General features: G+C 37.4%; 3 protein-coding genes across 3 annotated transcripts; 1 reads left to right on the forward strand and 2 right to left on the reverse strand.

The window, feature by feature from the left end:
* The first annotated feature begins 105 nt into the window (after positions 1-105).
* LOC115758820 (fidgetin-like protein 1) lies at positions 106-6,411 on the forward strand. The gene is made up of 8 exons (XM_030699597.1): positions 106-242; positions 303-678; positions 906-1,066; positions 1,125-1,261; positions 1,324-1,613; positions 1,667-2,086; positions 2,165-2,361; positions 6,377-6,411. The coding sequence occupies exons 1-7, from the start codon at positions 115-117 to the stop codon at positions 2,282-2,284; spliced, it is 1,632 nt and encodes a 543-aa protein (XP_030555457.1). The 5' UTR covers positions 106-114; the 3' UTR covers positions 2,285-2,361; positions 6,377-6,411.
* Positions 2,773-25,476, reverse strand: LOC115758819 (vascular endothelial growth factor receptor 2). The gene is made up of 15 exons (XM_030699596.1): positions 24,963-25,476; positions 10,117-10,509; positions 8,873-8,978; positions 8,583-8,813; positions 8,332-8,515; positions 7,219-7,451; positions 7,106-7,146; positions 6,886-7,040; positions 6,765-6,804; positions 5,726-5,891; positions 5,514-5,668; positions 5,193-5,451; positions 4,987-5,113; positions 3,203-3,308; positions 2,773-3,135 (listed from the first exon to the last, which is right to left on the reverse strand). The coding sequence occupies exons 2-15, from the start codon at positions 10,459-10,461 to the stop codon at positions 2,785-2,787; spliced, it is 2,499 nt and encodes an 832-aa protein (XP_030555456.1). The 5' UTR covers positions 10,462-10,509; positions 24,963-25,476; the 3' UTR covers positions 2,773-2,784.
* On the reverse strand, positions 14,620-17,753 carry LOC115758821 (facilitated trehalose transporter Tret1). The gene is made up of 5 exons (XM_030699598.1): positions 17,463-17,753; positions 16,389-16,621; positions 16,185-16,315; positions 15,781-16,133; positions 14,620-15,348 (listed from the first exon to the last, which is right to left on the reverse strand). The coding sequence occupies exons 1-5, from the start codon at positions 17,533-17,535 to the stop codon at positions 14,729-14,731; spliced, it is 1,410 nt and encodes a 469-aa protein (XP_030555458.1). The 5' UTR covers positions 17,536-17,753; the 3' UTR covers positions 14,620-14,728.
* Positions 25,477-25,765: the final 289 nt, after the last annotated feature.

Genomic DNA, 25,765 nt, shown 5'->3' on the forward strand with positions numbered 1-25,765 from the left:
GAGCAGAGCTGCACAGTTAATCGAACAGTTATCGACCAGCCGCCACTTGCAGCATAAGATCAGGCCGGGAAATATTTAATTTGTTACTTCGTAAATTAATTCATTTTAAACATCATGTCCGCGCAACCATGGACTGCAGCCTATGCAGCCAACGAAGCAGTATGGCTAGCCAGCGATGCAAGCGCTGGCGACAAACAAAATGCATGGCGCGCACAAAAATTGTTACTGGCACACGCTACATGGTTATTGGAAATGGAAAACGCGCACTTTTAGCAGCATTAAAGATTTCTTGAATCTTACAGCAACCTAAATGAAGCCAACCATTTTGATGTGCTTAAACAGCATCAGGATAAACGTGAAAATGACAGATGCACGGAGACGTACATGCAAGAATGTTTAAGTGGATGTCAAGGGCTGCTGGACCAGAGTCGTCGTCGACGTGCCGCTACTGGAATGCCCGTGGAATGGTCCGTACCCCTTGAAAGTGCGTTCGAGCGTCACTGTCGGGGCAGATATGAAAGCTGCATACATGATGAAATCACAACAAACGAACTACAACGTCCTATGGCCAACAGCAACAGGACACCACTCAACCCGCCAGTGTCCACAGCAACAGCGTCTCCAGCTTTCGATGGATTTCGTACGGCACGTGAACAATTAATGCTGCATGATATGAAGGTGACCATGCATCTGAATGAAGTATCATAATATTTTCGCAAAACAGCCAATGCATTTATAAAGATAGCGTTAAGAATCGAGTCGATATTTCCATGTCCATCTTGCCGTCTGTTTCTATTAACTATTTTCCCTGTGCTTCTTTGATACGGATAAAGCACCATGAGCATTATGAAAAGGTTGGGTCTGCAAGGTCTGAAATATTACTTATTTTTCGTTGTTCATTTCAGAAGAACAAACAAAGTGTTGCAGCTGGAACTGGATTAGGCAGTGGTGCAGGTGGTGCTGGTGGAGCACCCAGTGATATCATGAACTACAGAAAAAAGTCGCTGGGTGGACGGGGACGAAGTGTAAATGCCAAATTTGTGCAGCCCATTGGACAAAATGATGCGTCAGTATAAACAGTGCAGTTAAAATCATATCAAGCTAATATTTACTCTTTAATCAAGTAATGTTGCTGCTGTGCCTGTGAAGCAGGATGAACAGGCTACGCCTGCCGTGGCAGTGCCACCCTCTTTGGCACATTTGGATCCCCTAATGGTTGAACATATTATGAGAGACAGCATGCATAAATACAAGCCAATAGGTGAGTGCATTTACAGAGAGAATCGTTTATGTCTCTAAGGGCTTTTGTTCTATCATTTACAGCTTGGGAGGATATAGCCGGACTGGAGTATGCTAAATCAACATTTATGGAAACCATCATACATCCCCTACAGCGTCCAGATCTGTTCAAGGGTGTGCGTCGTCCGCCACGCGGTGTTTTGTTGTTTGGCCCACCTGGCACTGGAAAAACTCTAATAGCCAAGTGCATTGCGTCTCAGTCAAGGGCAACGTTCTTTAGCATCAATCCGTCCTCGCTAACCTCCAAGTGGGTGGGCGAAGGTGAGAAACTGGTCAAGACGCTATTTGCTGTTGCCGCCGTACATCAACCAGCCGTAGGTAGAGCCTAATTGGTATAGCCAAGATTAAAAGCTTTACTTTCTTGTAGATTATATTTATGGATGAGGTGGATTCATTGTTATCGCAGCGCTCGGATAATGAGCATGAAAGCTCAAGGCGATTGAAAAACGAGTTTTTTATACAATTAGATGGCGCGGCAACGAACGAAGATGATCACATTGTTATCATCGGTGCTACTAACCGCCCCCAGGAGCTTGACGAAGCCGTTAGACGGCGGTTTGTGCGACGTATCTACGTTTCGCTACCTGCGGCGCCAGCCCGTCAACAGATAATTGAGAAACTTATACAACAAGTGCATCATAACCTTGACGAAGCACAGGTTCAAGGGCTAGCTGAGTTAACTGAAGGGTACTCGGGCGCAGACATGGATAGCCTGTGCCGTTATGCGGCCATGCAGCCGCTGCGAGCTCTAAGTAGCTCAGAGATAGACGCAATTGACGCACAGCAGGTAAAATATGGCAGTATATTATGTAAACTTTTTTTTTAAGCTAGGGGAAAACTCTGGATAATTTTCATTTCTGTACAGCTGCCTGCCGTAACCATGTCGGACTTTATGTGCGCACTGCAGCATGTCTCAAAAAGCGTCTCACCGGAAGATGTGGAGCGTTACGTGGCGTGGAATGAAATTTATGGCATTAAGCGTTAAATAAGAACAACAATGCTGAGTTTTTCTGACGCTTTATTGATATCCTTGTTGCGATATTTTCGCCTATATATTGACAGGTAGAGTGACACACTGCTTGTACTTATATTTCGCTATCTTCACATTCACTTAGATTTATCACGTGAAATAATGTCGAGGTTGTCATATATATATATACAGATTTATATAGAAACATATTGTGGAATGCTATGATGACATAGACTGTCATTTACAAACATATTAAGGGCTACTTATACAGGGTTTGCAAACATTAATGTTAATTAACAATATTGTGTTTTCTAGCTCACAGCACATCAAAAGTTGTATTCGTATACATCAAAATTGAATAACATTAAGATTTCGACTAGGTTCTAGTGGGCTTTTGATCAAGCTGCCTCCAACATGCTTTATAAAAGCATGACAAAAGGTTGGAATTAGTTTTTAAAAATACATATAGATTTAACTTAAATAACAATTGTACTAATTTAATTGCATTTAAACATTTACTCTTTAATCGGTGGAAACACGTAATCATCACTCAGACTGTTAATGTCCACATAGGTGGTCTTAGGGCTTAATACCTTGTAAAGTGCATCAAATGTGGGCCGCTCTTCGGGCTCCTCCAGCCAACACTGCAGCATTATTGTGTACACTTGTGGTGTACAAATCTCGGGTCGCTCCAGGCGATTGCCCGCTAATAGAAACGGTATCAGCTCGCTGTTGCTTATTGTGGGATATGGCGATGCGCCCAGTGTGCCAATCTCCCAGAGCACCACACCGTATGCCCAAATGTCGCTCTTACTCGAGTAGACATTATCCCGTATGGCTTCAATGGAAAGCCATCGCAAAGGTAACTGCATGTTAAATAAATGATAAAACATTAACTTATAATTATGACTTCGTTTCATTTGAAGGACGCACCTTGCGTGTTTTGGTATTTGTGTAGATGCCATGTCTAGACAGACCGAAATCTGATATTTTCAATGTCTTATTGTTGTCGATTAGTACATTGCGCGCTGCCAGGTCGCTGAGGATTAGAATTTTCAAAGGTATTGTCAAATTCACTTTACAAATATTTAATTTGGGAAATCAATTAAAGTTGCATAAATATTAATGTAATATATCAGTAAACCATTATAACTATTATGTTTAGCCCAGTTTTTCAGATGTTAAGTGACACGCATTTATAATAAATAGCTGTCAAGTACCTAATTAAACAAATAGCATTGAAACAATATGCTACGTTTCACACCATATCAATTTGTCCTTTAACAAAGCGTCTTTACTATCTCATTACGCATTACGCAAAATTCGGCTATTCATTATTAATGATACTTTGAAACTAATTCCATTCATAAATATAAACATTTCATTTCATTTACCCTGTACTCCTTTAAAAAGCTTAACGAGTATATTAAATTGCGTCTATTATTGGATTTGCAATATCTTGGTCACTTAATAGAATCGCTTGATGTCTCCGCTCACACACGAGTAGCTTTATTAATTAATTGGTGTAATAAATCAACATACAAGAAACCCCCATTTTTAGTGAATACAGGGTATAAAGCATTCACAATTTATGTATAACGGCTGAAAATATTTTACAATGCGCTTAGAACATTGTTAGCTTAATCAAAATTTATTAGTAGACTACATTCGAAACAACATGCTGTCAAAGGGGTTGAGGAGGACGGGCTAAAACAAAGCTACTTGCTCAAAAAGCCATAGAGCTGAGCGCGTGTCGATAGTAAAAAATAAAAAATATGCATAAGCGATTATCGGCAATCTCTATATATAAAACTGTTTGTCCGGACAAGGCCGGGGTATACCCTCAATTATCCTATATAGGCATACACAGTTTAAAATTTCCCACCCCCGAAATTCGATCAAAACTAAACCGATTTTCATAAGGTTAGTAATAAATATAAAGCCTGCCAAAAATAATCAATTATTTAATAATCTTCAATAGAATATGATGCAATTATTTAACATATAAAGTATCTAAAACTTTCGGCCTCGTGTTCGTCTCTGCTTCTTCTTGTCTTCTCTGCATCGAAACTAAACTCAAATTGCAAACATATTTTTTAATAAATGTTTGCATTTAATTTGTGATAAACATATACATTGCATTCCTGAATTTGTGTTCAGCAATGCATCTTTTATTTCTGACAGACAAAAATACTTTGTTTTCGTTTAGAAACTAATTTTGCACATTATAATTGTTTGCAGAAGGAAAAAAAAAACTCCAGCTTCGACACACTTTAATATCTCAACTTTTAATAATATTACAAAATACACAAACCAATTTCATTTTGCAAATTTCATAAATTAAATTTTGGGTTTTGCTGATATTTTTGTATGAAAATACTGTCTTGTACACATTCGCCTCTCAATTAAAAAATTAAACCAAAAACACCATGAACCCAAACAAGGTTGATTGCCATTGGCAAAAGTATGTAACAGTTCTCCGAGCTCATGAATGTTATATGTTATTGGTGAGGATGACGAGCTAAGTCAACTCGAGCTAAGCCGATTGTGTGAGCACGTCGATCTCGGGAAGAATGAAGCTGGATAGTTGTTATATAGTAAAATCCCATATATCCTATTTGACAACATATATGTATATTAGGTCAGAGTATCTCTTAGTCGAGCACTATTAGATGTACTTTTTACTTCTATTTTGGTATGGTATTAATATAACTTACCGATGTGTAATCTCTTGCTCCTCTAGAAAGCGCATGCCATTTGCAATCTGCAGCGCAAAATTGTGCAGCTCCTTGTTGTCGAGTATATACTCAAATGATTCCTCATCATCCACAATGGTATAAGTAGCTTTAACAAAACAGAACATAGTTCGGGAAAAGGGAAAAATAAATAGTTAAAAGCTTGCGTGCTTCATGTGTCAACTTACTTTCTGCAAACGAGGGCTTTTGCAATCTGGCGCCGACACCATTCGATGTGGCATGCTGCGAGCTTGAGTTGTTCGTGGAGGCGGACGACTCCAATTCATTGCTGTGATTGGAGGCCTTCAATTCAATGTAATTAACACTTTGCGGTCGTGGTAAAGATGCAGTTCTCGAGTTGGCCGTCAGCAGTCTGCCAGTCGGATGGTTGGCATTCCGTGCTTTTGGCTGCCCCAGTTCCTGACGCACCATACGCAAGTAACTCAACTGAACAGAGACGAGAAATAGTTTCGTTTGCCTGGCTAACCGCATTGGGGCATAATACTTACCAGATTGCCGCGTCCCACATATTCCATGATCATCAGATAGGGTGCTCGAATGGTGCAACAACCTAGAAAGCAGACCACATTGTGATGTGTGCCGACGCCCTTCAGCATTTCAATTTCCGAGAGAAACTCGGCTACTTCATCCGCCGACGGATTGGCTAAATTCAATGCAACATTTCATTCATGCATTAATTACATTTAATTAATTGGCATACCCTTCAGCTGCTTCACCGCGACAATCGTTGTGCCCCGCATGCGCCGCATATTGATGGCAGTTGCCTCGTGCACACGGCCAAAGGCGCCTTCGCCCAGCATTCGTCCAATGTGAATCGCCGAATGCGGCACCTCAAATATGTCCGCCAGACCCAGAGCTTGTGACTGCTGTGAAAGTAAGGAAATTTTGGTGGTTTTTCAGAGGAGAGAAAAATAATTAAATATAATTTGAGTTAAATTTATCTATCAATCTATCAATTGAATTCTTGAGCGATTTTCCATTTGTATTCTTCATATAAGCGTTTTTTTTATTCATACATTTTTATAAACTATCGGACTGTTGTTTAAGTTTAAGATTCCTAATAAGTTACATATTTATAATTGAATTTCTGCACCTAGAATGAATTTACCTTTAAATAAGATTAAAAATATCACATAATTCAGTATGACATAGCTCTAAACATAGTTAATATAGTTATTGGAATGTTTGGAAATGAGAGATGGAATTGGAAACGACTTGATTTTTTTCTTTATAAATTTTGTGTTTTCAAAGTTCTTTTAATCAGGAATTTAAAGAAACTCTTGTTCTATTTAAATTTTCATATTTGAACCAGAAACTTCATAATTTTCTTATTTCCTTTTTTTATTTCCAGAAATTATAATTTTCGGATTTGCGAACAACTTCTGTGTGTTGCCATCAAATGCATTTTTCGGTCCGATTAAAAAAATAATGAACTTCATATTGGAGAACGGGTACGTATCTACCCGCAGCAGGTAAGAAGCTACATTTACATTACATTACTACATTTAATTCATTTGGCTAATTAGCTTTATGAGAATTGATATATAAATATTTGCAATTGTTTTTATACTATAAACTGGCCGACTTGCTACTTGACCTTGTTTGAATTTCCCCATTTTTCACTTGATTCCCATTAAAATTTCTGTCAGCAAACTTATGATAGGAAATTGAGTTAAGCCTTTCATTTTTGTCCATATTAAATGAAAAATATTGTTATGTGAGAAGCAAACTTTATTTACCTCGACATATTTGTCCACGTAGTTGATGTTGTCCTCCATTCTGGGAAAATGAAAAACAAATTTTGAATGCGGCAAACAATTGCTGCAACTACCGCAGCCAGTAAATTGGATTTTAACTCACGCGACGGGCGCTGCCGCAAAGGATTGCATGTAAATTTGATTCTTCTGCTGTTGTTCCTTAGCCCGGGCCCGGCGACGACGACGCAACAGCAATGTAAATAAGCCCGCTAATATGACGGCAATGAGTAATGTGGTCATGACAATGAGCGAATTATTCTGCAGTAGAATAAAATATCAATATAGCCATAATAGAGGAGCTAAAGAAATATGCGTATACCCACCAAATTGACATTGTTGTTCAGCAACAGGGGACTGGCGGGAACTGGGTAAAACATTTTATGAGATTTGACATTCCCGAGTATTTCGCAAACATTCACTCAGCTCTTTGACTTACCTGGCACTTTGGTAACGCTGCGCGGCCCCTCACAGCCGGCGGTGTCTATTATCATCGCCTGCAGATTGAGGGAGGACTTCTCCTTCAGTTGTGTGCCCAAGTTGATCTTCATGTTGCCATCAAACCCCTTGGCTGTGGGCCGAAAGTGCAATTCGCTGAGATTATAAATCCGATTGAATAGATTCTTCAGAACACCGCCCCAAGGCAGCGAGGGATTGCTCTCCTCGTTGATTCTGTAGCGAATGTGTAAAGTTTCTTAGAAATTGGCCGCAACTAACGAAGCGAGAAGCAATTGGGCACGTTGTGCAAAGCAACAAATAATGCAACTGTGAAGGACCTTCGTACACTGGCTAACTTTATCAAATTTAGTCGTGATTTTCTCAGCATTTAAATGTTAAATGTTGGTAGTACTTAGCTTCTCCCACTCTCCTCGTTGCCCATTTTGGGACCCAACGATTGCGATTTTGGATTTTAAAATTAGTTTGACAATTTCTCTGTCATGCCCATATAAACATAATTTTCATAATTTCCATGAAAACAGATTTTCAGGTCTGTGATTGTCCTTCATACGGTAGCGGCAGCAATATGCGGACAACTTTAAATACCCTGGCGGAAGGTATAATAATATTGTCACAAAATTGGTATTGAGATCGAAATTTTAAAGATTTGATAAATCTTTAACATCAGGCTTCGATATATTAAGTCAAAAGATATGGTTCGACCAAATTCGAAACCGCACCATTGAACATTTTGTTGTTCAATTTCCAATGGAATTTAATATTTGGTATCCGGAAATAGCTTCGAACGAATTACCATTTTGTTTTTTTATATGAGCCGCACTTTGCCCCAAAAACAGTTAAACCAAATCCTTAACCAAACCATGTATTTCATTAAAAATGTGTACAAATTTTGAGGAATCGATCCAAATCTAAAGGCAGGAACCGTGAAGCGAACCACCGCAAATTTTCGGGCTTACAGCCAAGCTAAATATGACATATGTAGGTTGCATGTCTGCAAGGCCAAATAGCTTCACTTGCTTACAGAATTGTTGCAGGCTTTCTTGACACTCGATTCATGCGAAAATAGGCAATAGGTTATTCAAAGGAAACTCACTTTAATTGCATTCTGTATGACTGGAGGGCCTCATGCAGATGATGCTCCTGCTCCTTGCGCAGCTGTTCACTGGCCAGTATGGTGAAGCTGATGCCAATGGTATCGTTAGCCTGCATCTTGGCCACGGCCAGCACTTTGGGTGGCGCCGGCGATAGCTGACAGGAGCACTTGCCGGCCACGCAATCTGCAAGCGAAACGAAGAGCATAAAACGGCAAATTTCAACAAAGATGAGATGGCCACCGCCACCTACGTGGAATGAAAACGCGCATAGAGCGACGCACGAGAAGATTTGACGTTTCCACGGTAACATTGTATTGACAGCCAAACATGTAGTTGCAGTCGACAGACTCGACATTCGGATTGGGACTCTGCGGCAAATAGATGTACTTGCTGGGCTTCTGTTTGATGGTGTACTCGCTGCAGGGCGCATCCGGGCAGCGAGTGCTATTCACAGCGCTCACCAGCACATTGTATGTGGTGCCTGTTGGGTTCTCAAAGCTCTTATTATCCATCATACTGGTTATAAGCACTGCTACTTACCGTTCGGCAGGTTGTCCTTCCAGTGCACCTGCAGGCGAGGTATTTTCTGCATGAACAACGTAACATTTGCGGTCAGCTCCGTGATCTCGCCTTTAGATGGACTTAGCTGCTTTGCGAAAATGATTGTTAAAAAATATATATATATGTATTTGGTTATGGAGCTTAAAACGATTGCTGCAGGATAACTGTCAATACTCTGTGCATTCCCCACATTATTGTTTTAATTGGAATGTTTTCCTAGAAGCTTATCTGTTGCTTTTTTGCACCACAATCATCATTCCATACATTTTCAATTAAGGTTGCACTTTTACCCATCCAGAGGGACGCAATTATAATTGCTGAGCATTTATTTAACAGGAGAAAAAATCTACCTTCGGCACGCCGAGAATTAAATTCTCTTTTAGACATGTGTATATGTTGATGATTTTATACGAAAGCTTTCATTCCGACCAATTCTTTTTCTGGGAGTTGTTTGATATGTTACACCAATTTGATATACAATTCCTGACTTTGATCAAGATATTTTGAAACCCAGCTTTCATTACAAGAAACTCACTTTTCGACCGATTCTTCATATATAGCTACTCCGAGATGCTTCTCATAATAACCCCTACGAGAATTGTAAAGCCGATGAGACGAAATTTTCTGCCACAAAGTGGACTTTTAAAATGATTACATTTCTCAATTTAATATTTTATTATTTTCTTAACTAAACCTATGTATGAAACAGATTTACATTCTTGATCAGGACGGTGAACTGATACGTTTATATACCTCTCTGTGATCTCAGAGATCAGAGTAAATTTAGAATAGGTTTTTGAGCATATACACTGATTACGAATAATGCAAGTTTTTTTATATTTCTTCTAACATATATGTAAACCGTATGAAAACCCCGTATCGATCATATCGTCTGGATTTTGTAAGAACTAATGCAGGGAAATACAAGCTTTGATATAATCGATTTTATAAGCAATTTTCTTAAAAGAGTATTTGTTCTTCAGCGTGCCTTTCTATCTAGCTGAATTTGTATAGCAAAGTGTGTATAAACAATTAATGGAAATTATAGTGTTCCTCATATTTCTCTCATTACTCTCAGTCTTAATACTTAGTGGGTATAAAATTGCCGTCCTTAAAGACCTTACCAATAATTGACAATAAAGAGATTTTCAGTACATAGGTAATCGGCTTTAAGGCGATTTTTCCAAGGATGGAAAATTGATATTTCTTCTGAAAGTACTTACATTTAATTTGTTCCTGTTCACTTCCTCTGCGGAACCTAGCTCTGTTTTATTGTTACTTGTTTTACTGTTGTTGTCAAAGCTGTTGCTGTAGTTGTTGTTGTCGTTGTTGATGGTGTTGTTGTTGCTACTGTGCACAGCATTGAGTAAAATAGTTTGCATAGTGGTGCCTTTGAGTTGAACGCCAGGTATTACCTGGTCTGCGATGGTAGTCAATAGGGTTGGCATCGCAGGCATTAATAAGGCGGCGCTTTCATTTCTGCTCGCCACCATTTGAGCCACATGGCTGGGCAGCAATAGAAGCGCGGCGTATGATATGAGAAAATTAAAGAATTTTAGCCGCAGCATCCTTGAAATTTGCTCTGCTCATAGTTAAAATTGGGAAAACGACGCTTGCTGCAATTATCAAATGGAAATCGCATGGTTAGAATATCTTACATTTTCCACCAAATTTATAATTTAAAACTTTAACCTCAAATATATTTAAATAAGTTGTATTCGTCAATATTTTAAAATGTTGTCGCAGCTGTTTAATATAATAATTAATTAGCCAGAAAAATAAACACATTAATATATAAAGTCTCGCTCTCACTTGTGAGGCCTTTGAGGAGTTAAACTGCATGAATTAATTAACCGACTTCGGGTGGCTTTTGCATAAATGAATGTTTGTAAAAATAATAATACCACAAGTCTCTCGAGGTTCAATCACAATATATTTCCTTTCACATTTCAATTAAAATGTTTACCGTTTTTTTTAGTTTTTGACCCAAAAAAAAAACAATCAACTTAATATTATTAAAAGAGCCCCGCGAAAATGCGTGCAATTTGATATGTTTGAATTTAAAATGAAAATGATATATTCTTAAATCAACAGAAACAGAGAGAAACAATAAAATACTAATTAGCTGCATTCTATTAAGAGCGCCAACTCAAACGAAAGCAGCATGGCGCGAATTTCGCATACGCCTCGTTGCCGTGTCCTGGCCATTTCTCATTTTCCATTACCCAAGGGCAGCGCGAATGTTATTCAGGTTGACGGAATTTTACAAAAAGGACTTTTAACAAATTAGTATTAATCTGTGCCAGCTGATACCCTGTGACCAAATGGGCTTAAATTGGGTATTATAATGTAGTGCAAGCGTAGCCAATTGCAGAAAGACCCAAAGTTATATAAGATAGTGCCTTAATAATATTTATCTATTCGACAACTTCGATCAAAAGTGATATAGATATTTAAAGATAAATTATGTAATTTATAAAATTAGCAGACAGTTTCTTGAGGGTCCATCGCACTTTGAAGAAAGAGCTCCAAGAGTATATTGTAGGCATGGCAACAACCTTTGGTATACAAGGTTTGGGAAGAATCGATGTAATTGAGATAAAATACCAACAAGGAATTGTAAATTATAAAAATCTTGAGCTACTCAAAAAATCATTAAATGCTCAATGAAATTCTGTGTTTCTTCTATAGAAAGAAACCTAATGGGATTTTCAATTAACAATATTTAAAAACAAGTAAGAGGTTCTAGTCGGGAGCTCCCGACTAGGGAATACCCTAAACCCTCTTATTCCAACACCAAATGCGGTTCGCGCTACGCGCTCGTTTGAAGTAATATCGATATCGATTTTTATCGATTGCTTCGATACGGAGTTAGTTATCGATTATCGGAAACAAACGCGATCTGTGCAAGCACTAGGATTACCTAAAATTCCAAGTCTCTACATTTTATAGGTTCTGATATTCTTGTGTTCATACATTCCGACAGATACACAACGGACATGGCTAGATCGACTCGGGTATTGATGCTGATCAAGAATATATATACTTTATGGGGTCGGAGATGGTTCCTTCTGCCTGTTACATACATTTACATTTGCACAAATACATTATATCCTTTTACCCAATTTCAATGGGTAATAATAGGAAAATTGGAAAGTACGCTCTTTTACACATTTTTATACATTTTCAAACTTTTGTATTAAATGAGTTAGTTGTAAGCTGAGAAGCAATCAGAATGCAGCTTGAATGTTTGTAACCTTAGCTAGAGTACGCTTTTTATGTTTTCTTTTGTTTTTCGCATGGCAATCAGCGAATAGTTCGTTCAACATTGCAGTCAAAGTCAAAACTTCAAGTCAGCCTGCACTTAGATTTAATTGTTGGTAAAGCAAACTAAAACACGCGACAACAACAATTAAAACAACAACTAATGCACTTAACTGCTTTTGCATTTGTGAGCTCTGTCTCTTGTGTGCAGGTGTGCGTGTGTCTGTCTGTGTGTGTGTGTGTGTGTGTGTGTGTGTTGTCGCCTGTTATCTAGCAGACAAAAGGCGCAATGCCTTTTGACAATTTTGCTTAAACGAAGCGGCTTACGGCTGAGGGGCTTTAGGGTGACAGAGGGCCACATGGCGTATGATTATTTAACAAGCTGATTATGTTTTGAGCGATCGCTATCATTAAAGCTACTTGAGGTCGCGGTTCGACTTTAATCGAACGTCATTTATTAAGATAGCAATAAAAGAATAAAAGCAATATTTGTATGTTTCCATAAGGTACATACAAGGTTATTTTGAATAACTATATAGATGATAGCATTAGGGCGCAGATCAAAACCAGAAAAGAAAAGGAAGACTAGGAAGCTTAATTAACTTCACTTAATTGTCCAATTAAAGAATCTTTTGATAAAGCTTTCAAGTTCGAAAAAAACGGCGTTAGAATAAATATTGTGCTCAAGTAAATAACAAAAATGACGAAGAGAAAAACAATTTAATTAAGCTGAACGCATTTAAGAGCTGTAAAATTCAAAGAAGGAAAATATAAGTTTTGTCTCAACTTTGTGCAAAATATAAGGGAGACAATGAATGAGTATTATTTAGATATATATATATATATAGGTATAATTCAAAGTAAAGGCTATAATTCTTTTGCAAGACTATATTTCAATGTATATTTCTAAACATTTCTTGTTATTTGTCGACAGATTTAAAATGCCTTGAAAAAATGACATTTATGCTTAAATACATATTTTCTTTATTTCTTTGATTCCATTTTTAATGCCACATGCACAATAATAATATTTGGAAATAAATATCATTTGGCATTGGATAGAATGCATTAGGAGCACTTAGATGGGCACAAAAGATTTGGTACCATCTGTTAGTAGTGCCCATATACTATGGTATATATAAATATATACTATAGAATAGAATGTCATAACAGTAAAACGTAGTATGGTTATCGGGAATCGTAATCACAATGATTAAGCAGTTGTGTGAGAGCTCTAGAGAATAATATATGTTTTTGGCTTTTATAATTCCTCAAGTCATTGCGATAACAATAGAAATAATATATGCCCATTGAATATGCATTATGCAATTTCACCACACTTTCATATCGCATTTTCACATTCTTTTTTCTTTTTCCTCTCGTTCGCCATTTTACTGTTTACATTTGACATTTGAGCTTTTCACGACGCCATTTACAACGCGCATTTCTAAACAAAATACTAAGTGTTTCCCATCAGCATGTGTGTGTATTCCATGTGTGTGTGAGTGTGTATACTGTTGCTTGTTTGGCGCCACAGCATACACACATTCGCACACACACACACACACACACACCTCTGGCGCCCTGACAACGCTTGCCACTTGCTAAACGTCGCTTTAGTCGGGCAGGATTAATGCGCGTATTTATATATAATAATGCTAACAAAGCTAATTGTTGACACGACATTAACGGCAGCGAGGGTGGTGCTACGGAGGGGGGAGGGTGAGTGGGGGGTTGGTGGATTTGAGCCTGGCAGTAAGCAGCAGCAGTAGCCAGGTCATAAATTAAACGATGTCACAACGTTTTTATGGCTTGCTTGCCGTTCGTTTGTTTTGGTTTAACGCTCATCGGTGCGCCGTGTGCCACCCGTCCACCCGTCCACCCCCAGCCACCACCTGCCCTTCTCAGCAACAGCTAAAGCTTGGCCATAAATGTACAGTGTTTTATGTAGTTGTAAAAATGTTAGTCTCTTGATTGTGAGCAGCAGCTGTCTAATTAATACAGTCTGCAAAAAATATTATCATTATTGAATTAATAATTTGATCACTTTCGTCACTAGCGTGATTCATTTTATTTTTATATGATTATGATCAATTTGGTCAATTTATTTTTGTAGTCAGAGCAGCTTACAGAGACTATTAAAATCTGTCTAAAATAAATTCGGTTGATTAATCTCATATGCTGCCAGCGTGAATCACACTTTCAGCAAGCATCCAACTTTAATTTATCTGTGGAATATTTGTCAAACCACAATTATTTATCTTGCATTATTTTCTGTATTTTTCGTCACAAGTGTAAGTCAATTTTTTGATTAAATTTTAAACGATTTGTGGCACTTTGTGTGTACTTAAATCCCTGAAATATTGCTTTGATTGTGCTTTTGATATTTTATTTCAATAACACATCCTAAAAAGAAAAAAACAAGTGGACATAAATTTTTTTAAAAACTATATTTTATTAGAACCTTTCTTCGGATTAGTGTCAGACTTTATGATATGATATGGGTACAGATGATTTAATGAAAAATGTTGCACTTAATACTGAGCTATTGTTAGTGTTAATATGCTTGGTTTAATCATACATGGACCTGCCCTTAGTCTCCTCCACAAAGACAACCACATAGAAGACACACAAGGCGCTAACCGCTGCACAGCCCCACATTGTGGCAGCCAGTCCCAGGTACTCCATCATCAGCGGGAAACTCTTCAGCGATGTGAACGCAAAAAAGCTGAGGCAGCCCAGACAGGCGCTCGTGGCCACCGAACGTATCTTCTGGGGCAGCGTCTCGACCAGGACCACCATTGTAACTGAGATGATGCCTACATTTGCCACAAAGATAATAATGGCCATAATTGTAACGGGCAGCCAGGCGGAAAATGCGCTTAGATCCATATTCGTTTCCTCCGCATAGAAAGCATAAACACCAAATGCAGTCGTGCCGAGGGCGCTGCCCACACAGGAGACCACAAGCAGTATCTTGCGTCCATAACGATCCACCAGATAGATGGATGCCAGCGTGCCCACAATTTGCACGGCGCCAATGATAATGGTATTTGTGTTGGGCTCCAGCTGGGTGTGCACACGCTCAAATATATTGGACATGTAGTTAATAAAGGCGAAGGTGCCCGTGAATATGTTGCCTATCATCAGCATCAGTCCCGTCGTTATGGCCTTTAAAGCGCGTTTGTTGCCTGCCCCCAAATAAAATGGGAATTTTCAAAAGAGAAACCAAAAGCCAAGAACACAATTAATGGACAGAAACGGCTGTATTCCGGCGCGCCGAAAATAAATACCCTTATATAAATAGCCCTATGCAAAAGCTTTTTATCCGACCGATTGTTTCTAAAGGAGCCTTATGATATTGTTGATCGATTTGACTAGGTTCGGCAGATATGTTGCTTCTATCAAGATATTTAAAAATGCGGAATAGTTTTCTATTTTTCGGCCGATTCTTACTATAAACAAATATGATATAGTAAGTATTCGGATGTTGATCTAGTTTGTTACTTAGTTATCTAGTTTGTTCAAGGCAAATCGGAAGACGAATAAGATTTTAAAGCAAGAACTACATTTTCTACCCATCGTTCCTCATAGTTTTGCAGTGTTTGGGTTGGCGCACTTACAGAAGTCCGCTATGGTGAGGCCCTCGTTATGCTCGTCCTTGGTCTGCTGCTGTATGGCCTGGCGCATTTCATCGAACTGCTTCTGATAGGCACGCTCGGACTCCTTGCTGGGCGTCGGGCCATCGCAATTGCAATAAAATTTCAATGAGCGCTGCGCGTCCTCCTCCCTTCCCCAGCGTAGCAGCTGTTGCGGTGTTTCCGGGAATCGCGTGGCTAGCAGCAGATAGCACAGCGGCAGCACTACCACCACGCAGGGTATCACATGGTAGGGCACATAGGAGGATATAATGAAGCCCAGCAATATGCCTGTATTGACGGCCAAGGTGAAGAAGGAGCACAGCCGACCACGTATGCTGCAAATGGTTTGTTTGTCCAAATCCACATTCGCATATCTATCCACTCACCTGTTGTCGGCAATTTCGCCTATGAATATGGGCAGGACCACAAACATGCCGCCGCCCGTTAAGCCCGCACAGACTCTGGCCACATAAAGCCATTCAATGGATTCGGCGAAATAGAACAGAAACCAAATGCACTGCGGGGTTAATAATTAAATTAATAATTAAATTGCTATTGATGCTAGTCCCTGCCTCATTTTATAAACTAACCGTGTTCGGCAGCGCCATGCCGTAGAGTGCCACTTTGCGTCCAAAGCGATTCATGATGAAGGAGAAAAAGAAATTGCCTGTGACGCCGCCCAAACTGATCACTGAACCCAGCCAGGACGCTTCATTAACATCAATCACAAAGTCGAGAGGCGTATCCAACTCCGACTGCAGCTTGGGCAGCATCGGCGACAGCCAGCCCAGTCCAATGCCATGACAGAGCGTAATAAGTATAGCTACGGATGGTCAATTGTTTCAGTTGTTTTTCATTTTTTTTTCATGCACTCTTTTATTCCAAGTTCATTGCCAATCAATATTATCCCCTTCCTTGCCAGACCATCCATCACAGCAACGATAACTACTCGAACAACATCCTGAGCACTTGAGTGGCTTTCTAGCCTCAACTGGAAAGCTTTGATGAAATATTTGTGAGGTAATCGTAGCAATGGTTGCTACCTGCCTGGAATTCCTATGAAAATTCCAGCCCATTCCTAAGCGGAGAATATTTCCTTTTGAGACACACAAAGCCTTTGAAATATAATTGATTTGCGTACGTAGTTCCGCCGCAAGGCAATCTTCAACTGCTTACTTTGTTTCCTTAAGATAATTTAGAGATTGTAGATTGTAGAATTGAAGGTGACCCCGTAATAGAAATATGCCCAGCTAGAGTCTGAATTCTTAAAAATGTTCTATTTTAAATGTAGAGCTTTATGTTTTGGGCCCTGAAAAACTCACAAATTTTTTTGTAGATTTTATTGGACACTCTTTGCAATACTTTCTTATCTGAAGTTTCTAGGAATTCGATTGAATTTGATGAACCTCTTGAAAAACCATTTACAATAAAAATAATATAGATTCTTATATATTTGCTCCCCATAAAATATTTCGCAAATCTCCATTCCAAATTTCTAGAGAAGCTTAGCTGTGCGACCCTTCGGCATTCGTATGCTCTAATAATTTAATTTAAGAAATTATAGATTAAAGAATCAGGACAGCCATTTAAAGATAGGCATTTAAAGACCTATCTCTTTCTCTCTCTCTCTCATTCTCCCAACAATCTCAGCAAAAAAAACATACCACTCAATGTGACCAGCAGTTGACGACGGAACTTCCTTTCAAATATGCCCGAGTTGAACATGTTAAGAAACATTTTGTATATTTTTTTACTCTTATATTTAACTATTAATCTAAATAGTTCTCAATTCTAATTATAGTTCTTTGATTTGGATATCACAGTCTTAGTTGCAGCTCTTGAACTGTCTTTTTTTTAATGCTCCTTAAAACTTTTTCTTGAGAATTTATTGCTCAGATATGGTTTTTCCATGCTATTCACTTGAGTTGCTGGCACCAATTAAACGAGTTAAGATCGCGTCCGAGTCGTTGTCTAAAATAACTTGCGAAATAAGCATCGTAGCCCTATTTATACCCACAGCGCAGGCTGTGATATCTCAAGACGTATCTAAATCTTTGTCTAAATACGAAATTCAGTTGGAGCGGTGACATGTGCCTGGCTTGTGGTCCCCGGCTGGTCGGCTAAGGTGGGTGTTGCGACGCCTAAAGCTTCCGCAGCTTTCGCAGTCTCCCAATCTTTATGGTAGGGTAAATCATCCTAAACGCAACGCGTTTATCTCAAGTTCGCAAGACACTTACCGGAACTGACACCGTTCCAACGAAATCTTTGAAATAGTTTCCACTTATTTGCCCATGACGTTGGCCTGCTCTGACAGTCTGAAAGTTTCTTGACCTAGCCAAATTTATGAATGATATCTAACCAAATAGCATTTACGTAAAATCAAGTAACTGCTTCGCAAAAACAAAGTGAGTGCACATACAACCAAACCCCTGCTAATTAAGTGGGGAATAGTTGTAATTGCCTTCTATTAATTTTGTGCGAAATATCCAAATGAAACTTATTCTCTGCCTGTGACATATCAAAATATGTAAGTCTAAGTTCGTTCCAGTTTATATTGTGAAAGTCCCAATTAGCGAAAACTCATAATTCAGAAATAAACTACCGCAAAAGTCGTGCTATCCTATATACACCTACCTCTATCTTATATATTTATACCCATAATATATCAAAGAATTAAGGCAGAGCTTCTTAACCAGACTCTTTTCAATTTGGGAAAGGGAAATTCAAATTACGACTTGAATCAGTAAATCATAGTTAGCCTCAAAACTGTCGAGTAGGATATCGATATTTATCGATTAATATTAGTTTGTGATCCTCCTTTATTATCATGTAAATCATGTTTCACGTTTGACCTCAAGAACATCGGGTAAGATATCGGTATTAATCAATTAATATCTATATAAGAGGAAATTTAACTTTGAATTTCGATATTAATCGGTTTCTCAACACTGTTACATCTTAAATTATATATTTAAAGGCCGCAAATCAAAGTCTCTAAAATCCGACAAAACCAAAGATAGACAAACATAAATAACTCAATTCAGTTGAAAGAAATTTTATAAAAACGTGTTACCTTTTGTATGTTACATTTATCTGACAGCTAACTTTTACCCTGCTTACTTTTTATTTTACGGGCATCAATACCTTGCGACTGAATGTTCCTTTTTCATCAATATCATGTTCGAGTTGTGCTTCACTCGAAGGCCAAATGAAATGGAAAAGCCATATTTACTTGTGCTGGGCAAAAAAAATTAGAAAAGGGGTAACCCTAAGGATGCTGTTTACAATTTCTGTTCAATTTAATGGGCATGGAAAATCAGGTGTATCTTGTAATTCGAAGCCATGAAAGCTGAGCGAATCTTTCGACTTGCAGATAGGCTAGGTCTACATATTTATCGCAAATGGGAATGTCTGTTAGCTGTGTACTCATATTAAAAGGATGTATAAATGCAATTACGTAAGCTGACGAACATATGAGTACAGAACTGAACTAAAAGAAAAACCCGTTAAGCACACACATCTTCATCATCTTTCGATTTTGATGTGCGCGCCAAAAATTAAATCCCGCGTTTGCCACAAGAGTTTAAGGACGTTGAAGTATGCACGGGTAAGCATATTTGAGTGTGGTTCGCCCGACTAGAAGATGCCCTCCCCACCCAGCGTCAAGCTTTCCCAATGTGTCTATGTAGCCAGTCATTAGCATCAAGAGCATATATGTATATACATTTCGCCTGTACCACTCATTTGTCCCCGCCCGATATACCCTGTTTACCCACTTTCAGTGGGTGCGGCTGTTTATTTCGCTTACAAGTATTAAAAAGCCATTTGAAGTAGCTTTAAATGCTTTTGGTCTGGGGTCTGCCATAAACAACATCTTTACATATTTTTATAATGTTGCAAGCTTAGCGAGTGGCAGCTCTTGAGCCAACTATGGATGGGACTCACGGATAGAATTCAAATATAACATATACAAATATAATATATATAAATATATACATACATATATATATATCATTGCAGACCGCTGTTTTAATCATCTGATAATAATCACAGCCAGACATACAATTTGATATTTTATACCCTTTCTAAATAGACATCGTATATTTTAAAAGCAGCATGCTTTAAACATTCTAATCTATTGACACTTTATTAAATAACTTTTGCATATGTATAGATTATTGATTATGTGGATTACATATATTATGCTCTATTCAATATTCAATAAACCATACAGAAATAATAATTATAAAATAGCTTTATAAGCTGGCGTTAGATCCGCAGTTATAAAATAAAATATATATTTAAACATATAATATTCTAGAGTACTTAAATTTATATACTTTTCCTACAGTCACGATATGTAAGCTTGATATGTTATATGTAATTACAAGAACCTAGGATTTTTATTTATATTGCATATTATTTTTCATTATTATAGGCTACAACCGTAATAATTGAAAAATACTAACAAAATTAAATTCCGTAGTATTTGGAAACAGGGAACAAGGACACTTAAAGACTTGTAGGAGTTGCAATCATTTTATTTAATAAAAAAAGAGAGCTGGTTCCCAACTTCTTAGGTTAGGCATATGAATAGAAACCGAACCAATTCACCCTTTGTTTAAATTAAAGTTAATAAGAGTGTTTAGTAGTTCGTCTTGCCAGAATTAGCTTTTTGGGCTTGTTCTCTCCATGCTGAATACAAGAACAGAACAGGGAACAAATGAATCGACTTTAAAGCTGTTATCGCCCTTAACAGTTCAATGTCGCCCATTTTATGATATGTATAGAATTCTGTTTAGTGATAAGTTTCATATATTTTGTGTGTATTTTTTTTTTCTTTTTTTACGTTTAATCGTTATCGTGCGCGCGTATTCGATGCTTTGATAAGTTCAATTTGTATTCTATTTTATGCCAACTTGAACAAATTTATTGTTGATTTTGTGTTTGTTGTTTTTTCGCCTTTGGTTTTTTTCGCTGGTTAAACTAGAAATAAACAACATAAAAAAAATACAATGGCCAAATGTGGGCGCTGCACACAGATGTGCAGAAATGTGTGGCGTGTTGTGGCTTCAATTGGTATTATTTCGGCTACGCACTAGACCATTTACGTCTTTTCCATTTGGCCATATCGCACCATCGGCCACCAGCACTGGGCTGACTGGCAAATTGTTATGGGTGGTGGGCGGTGGGTGGTGTGAGGTGGGATTGTCACGCGACTGTGAATTAACCTGTTGAACACACAGACACGCTTCGGCCGGCGATAAGACCTGTGTTGCCTAACAAGTATTAAAAGGCCACTAATTTGGCATTGTTTCGCCTGCTTTTGGACTATCGAACTTCAAACTTTCGACTCGCCCGGGAACCACTTTTATAAACGCATTACTCAAATGTGCAGCGGGCAAAAACGAAGGAAAAATAAATATTTATCGAATTACATTGTTCTGGGTGGCAATTTCTCTTTCAAATTGTAGTAGATTATATTTAAAAAATTCATTTCTTTATGCAATTATGGCCAAGCTTTACCGTTTCACTTATATAAATTCAAAATTGATTTAATTGGATTTGTTTCTGTGTGAATGTAATATAAGTTATTGATCCAATTGGAGGGATATTTTCTTGTTGCTTGTTAAAATTGATTTACTAAATAATTGAACAAAAATGTAAATGGATATTGTGTTATTTTTTGCTTTATCTAAAATGTGAGCTGTTAACACACTTTACCTTTGGCAGGCTGCGGTCAGACGTGCGTTAGATATATTTTAAATGTTATTTTAAAATGGAAAAATGTGCATGCAGTTAATGCTGCCTTTTGCTGAAAATGTTTGGAAATGTTTTTATTTTGTTCTAGTCTTTAATATGCCTTTGTTCATGAGCTAAACAATTCGGAAAAACTTTGATTTAACTTTTTTCAAAGTTGCGTTGTTTTATCTGTGCGATTGACGCAGCTGCTCTTATATGTGAGTATGTGTGTGTGTGCGTGTGTGTGTGTGCGTATGTGTGTGAATCTATCATATCTACGGCCTTACAAATCGTTGCTGCCTTTTAAAATCAGCGAATGTCAACAGCTGATAAAACAATGTTATTGCAATCAAATGTTCAGCATTGCCCGTATAATATGTAATGCCAATTCCATTAAACAAATACAGAAAACAAAAATAAGTATCTGTGCGATTTGCAAGTGCGAACGCTTGCTTTATTTGCCAGGTAACATAAATTGACCCAAAATTATCGTTTTCTGAAATTGCATTTCAATTGTTTGTTATTAATCCTTTAAACGCTCGACTGAGCGTTATTGATTTTCATTTGCACAAACAGTTGAAAAGATCCTTTCATGTGAAAAATATTGCAGCTAAAATTTTATAAATTTTAATTACCTAGAAGGTTAAGAGAGACTATTTCAAAGGTATTTTTAATTCATATTTAATGTTTATTACAATTAATTAAATTTGCACTCGTATTGGGAATTGCAATAAATTCAAATTCTTGGGCAAGATTTATATACATTTACATATAATAGTAAATGTCAAAAAAAAAAAAAAACGAGATATTAGGTAAGTTCGACTCTAAGAAGCAACGTTTACGAACAAGACATAGTAAAGAATTGATAAAATAAATGCTCTCTCGTCAGAGTAAAGTCGAAAGAGAGCAAAATGCGTGTAGCCTGTGTTCATTCATAGAAAAAGTACACATCCGCTCTTTTGCACATTTTGTTTTGTTCTGTTGTATTTATGAACACATTTTTATTTTATTTAACAATTTGTTTATATTGCATGGGCGCATAACATATGTGTATATGTGTGTGGGCGTTCATTAACAAAAGTTTGACGCGTTTTGATTAAATAAAATGAAAGCGAATTCTTGGCTACGGCTCAGCGGGATATTTGTTGCCTAAGAACAATAAATAAATAGAAGGCATCCCTGTAAATAAACGTGCCACTAAAATTTTCAAATTTAATTTTTAAAAGCAAGACCAACAACTAGACCAAGAGTTCGAGCCTAATTTATCAAATTCAGTGCCTGTTTATTTAGATTAAAAATTGCCTTCATAGGTATATATACATACATATATATTTTTTGGTATATATATGCATGTTTGTGTGTGTGTTGAAGCGTTCAATAATAATAAATAATATGCTTTTAAGCAGTTCTAACAGAAGCAGCAACAGCCCAGAGGGATAGAGAGAGAGCGAGAGTCAGAGTGAGATCGGGAGAGAAGGAGAGAGAGAGACAGACAGAGAGGGAGCGACCTCTCCCACAAATTTTGTATTTGGAAGGTAGCTGCCAATTCGATAAGTAATCGACACACACACGCACACACACACACACACACACACACACACACACACACTCACACACACACACATGCAGACGCACGTAGAAAATGGCGTCGCTGCTTATCACTTCAAGTGGCCGTTGCTTAATTTGTCCACAAAAAGAACTAAATAAAAATAAAAAATAAAATTACCCACAGCGCCGCACAATCTAATGTAAAAAAAAAAAATGTGAAAGCGCGCAGTAGTCAGAACTAAAATGCCATAAAGACAATAATAATTGTTTATAGGACTGTGCCACTGTGCACAGTGTGGTGAGGGGCTATGCATCAAGACAGAGGTGAGCGGGGCTGTTGCTCAAGTGCCCTCCGATACAGTTCAAAAGTCCATGCAATACTGTCAAAAAACCCAATTAGTCGTACCTAAGCACAGATACAGCACCAGCCCCTCCCAGCCCCAGTCCAGAGCCACGCCCCCCACTGCGCAACCCATACAATATATATATATATATATATATATATATATATATATATATATATATATATATATATAGTTATGTATGTATTTATATGCCGATTGACTTGAGTTCAGCGTCAAGTCGAAATTTATTGCGCAGTCGAAGCAATTGACATCAGATTGATGACTGGACTGACCCAACGACATGGAGCTCAGTAAATTATCCTATCACAGATATCTTAGTTGTTGGTAAATTTCATTTGTAGCAAATTACAGGGTAATTGAGATTTGACCTATATACTCAATACCCTCACTCTCTCTCTTTAAATACTCTACACTATACAGAAACTGCTTGCAATGCAAAAAAATAAAATCGGAGTCAGCGATAATCGTATAGATTACTCGATCATATAGCTGGTATAAATAAATATATATTTCTTTTTAAATATAAATGATTTAGATCAAAATCAACTAATAAAACATTAAATATGTATAAATATATAAATATATATATTAAATTAAAACTGACCGATCTAAAGATCTTATAGTTTTTAAACGAAACATCATCAACTATTATGGATTAAGTGTTGGGATTAGGATTTTATTAATATGATAGACGAAATCTTTTAGCAAAAGCCTTTTTTTAAAATCTAAATAAATCGAAAACAGTTTTTTTTGCAAAATCCGCCAACTAAATAACCGATTTTCTTTAAAATTGTTATACTGTGACATAGAGAGGTAGGGGCATTAAATATTCGGCTAGCTGAAGCTAAACAGCATTTCTTCTTCTGCACTTATTATTTTTGTGCCTTGCTGTTGCTATCTAATCAAGGCCAAACGTCTGCTGCCAGCCATGATTCCGTTTACCAATTCGCAGCCAAAAATTGTGCACTCAAGTACTATAAACTATGTATATAAACCAGAAGGGTAACATTTTGTGAAATTCCCGCAAAATTCCCCATTTCTGATTCTGGTCGTTTGCATATGAAAATTAACATAATTCGTAGTCAAAAGGGGGTATCTAGGCAGAGAAATTTCCGACTTTAGAAAATGTATATGCACTTTCTCCATTTCCCTGAATTGAATATATCTGCAAGCATTTGTATTTAATATTTAAGCGCAGAACATTTTATAAAGATCGGACTATAAAACACCGAAGTTATTCAAGAATGCACTTCCTATAGCAAGGCTCTAACGCAAGAAGAAGCACTGTATGTCTATGTGTTTGAGAGCGTATTGTAATCTATGTAAAGAATAATGTTCGCATAGTTAAAGGAACAGCTCAACGCTTGGTACAGAGCATTTGCCGTCTGGCAAACTTTTAATTGAACAAAGTAAAGTTCAACTGGACTCTCAATTAATTTCTCGAAAATATTGCCAAGCAAATATAAAATAGTCGAATTACAGTGGGGGGACCTAAGTTTGTGCACTTACCACATCAGTTTTAACAGAATAGTCCACTTCAGAGTTGTGTCAATTTACTTTTAAATAAGGTTGCTTTTTCACTCTAAAGAGTTACCAGAATTGGGCATTAGATTTTATTGACACTGAGTAACCACTTGACGTATTTGTATTTGTTGTCGTTTCACAACACTTGTCCATTTAACTATTGTGGCCAATACAAATACGAAACACTTTGTTTTGGGTAATTGTGATTTGACGCTTTTTGCCGCTTGACGCTTTTTACATTAAAAAATTGAAGAGCAATTATTAATTTCAATTTTTCACAGAGCTGTTTTTTGTTTTCACTTGGCACGTTGTGCTTTTTTCTTTCCTCAAATTCTTTCAATTTCTAAAAAAAAAATGTATTCTTTCTCAATTGTATATGCAAATACGTGTAAATTATGCCACACACACTTTCTATGCAAATATGATTTATAATATGATTTTATAATAGTTGACTGCACACGCACATTTTCTTTTCATTTTTTTAATTTTCCATTTGCATTTCCAATTTGTAATATTTGCGCTATTTTTAAACTAATTTTGATTTTATTTTGATTATGATTTCGCTTTTCAAATTTGTCACGCGCGCCAAATTGTGTTGATGCAACAAATATAATTTGATAACGGACGTAACACACGTTGAAGCAACAAGCGTTTGTGCCGCAATGATAAAATTTGTTAACGTTCAAGTTTTGCCCTCCGTGCTTGGCAGTAGTAAAAGCTTCGCCGAAAGCTCTGCCTTACGCTTCAGTGTGCTGTGATAACGTAGCCAATGTGTGTGTGTGTGTGTG

The sequence above is a fragment of the Drosophila novamexicana genome, unplaced genomic scaffold, assembly GCF_003285875.2.
Source record: "Drosophila novamexicana strain 15010-1031.04,08,12 unplaced genomic scaffold, DnovRS2.1 tig00000193-arrow-pilon, whole genome shotgun sequence".
NCBI classification, from domain to species: domain Eukaryota; kingdom Metazoa; phylum Arthropoda; class Insecta; order Diptera; family Drosophilidae; genus Drosophila; species Drosophila novamexicana.

Excerpts from the sequence above, each read along its gene's own strand:
- LOC115758819 (XM_030699596.1), bottom strand. The coding sequence starts at position 10,461 with ATGCTGCGGCTAAAATTCTTTAATTTTCTCATATCATACGCCGCGCTT. Across the intron at positions 8,979-10,116 it reads TGAACAGGAACAAATTAAAT|CTAAGTCCATCTAAAGGCGA; the intron begins GTAAGTACTTTC and ends TTCGCAAAGCAG. Across the intron at positions 8,814-8,872 it reads GAAGGACAACCTGCCGAACG|GCACCACATACAATGTGCTG; the intron begins GTAAGTAGCAGT and ends AGAACCCAACAG.
- LOC115758820 (XM_030699597.1), top strand. The coding sequence starts at position 115 with ATGTCCGCGCAACCATGGACTGCAGCCTATGCAGCCAACGAAGCAGTA. Across the intron at positions 679-905 it reads TAATGCTGCATGATATGAAG|AAGAACAAACAAAGTGTTGC; the intron begins GTGACCATGCAT and ends TGTTCATTTCAG. Across the intron at positions 1,614-1,666 it reads CCGCCGTACATCAACCAGCC|ATTATATTTATGGATGAGGT; the intron begins GTAGGTAGAGCC and ends ACTTTCTTGTAG.
- LOC115758821 (XM_030699598.1), bottom strand. The coding sequence starts at position 17,535 with ATGTTTCTTAACATGTTCAACTCGGGCATATTTGAAAGGAAGTTCCGT. Across the intron at positions 16,622-17,462 it reads ACTGCTGGTCACATTGAGTG|CTATACTTATTACGCTCTGT; the intron begins GTATGTTTTTTT and ends GACCATCCGTAG. Across the intron at positions 16,134-16,184 it reads GGCGAAATTGCCGACAACAG|CATACGTGGTCGGCTGTGCT; the intron begins GTGAGTGGATAG and ends AACCATTTGCAG.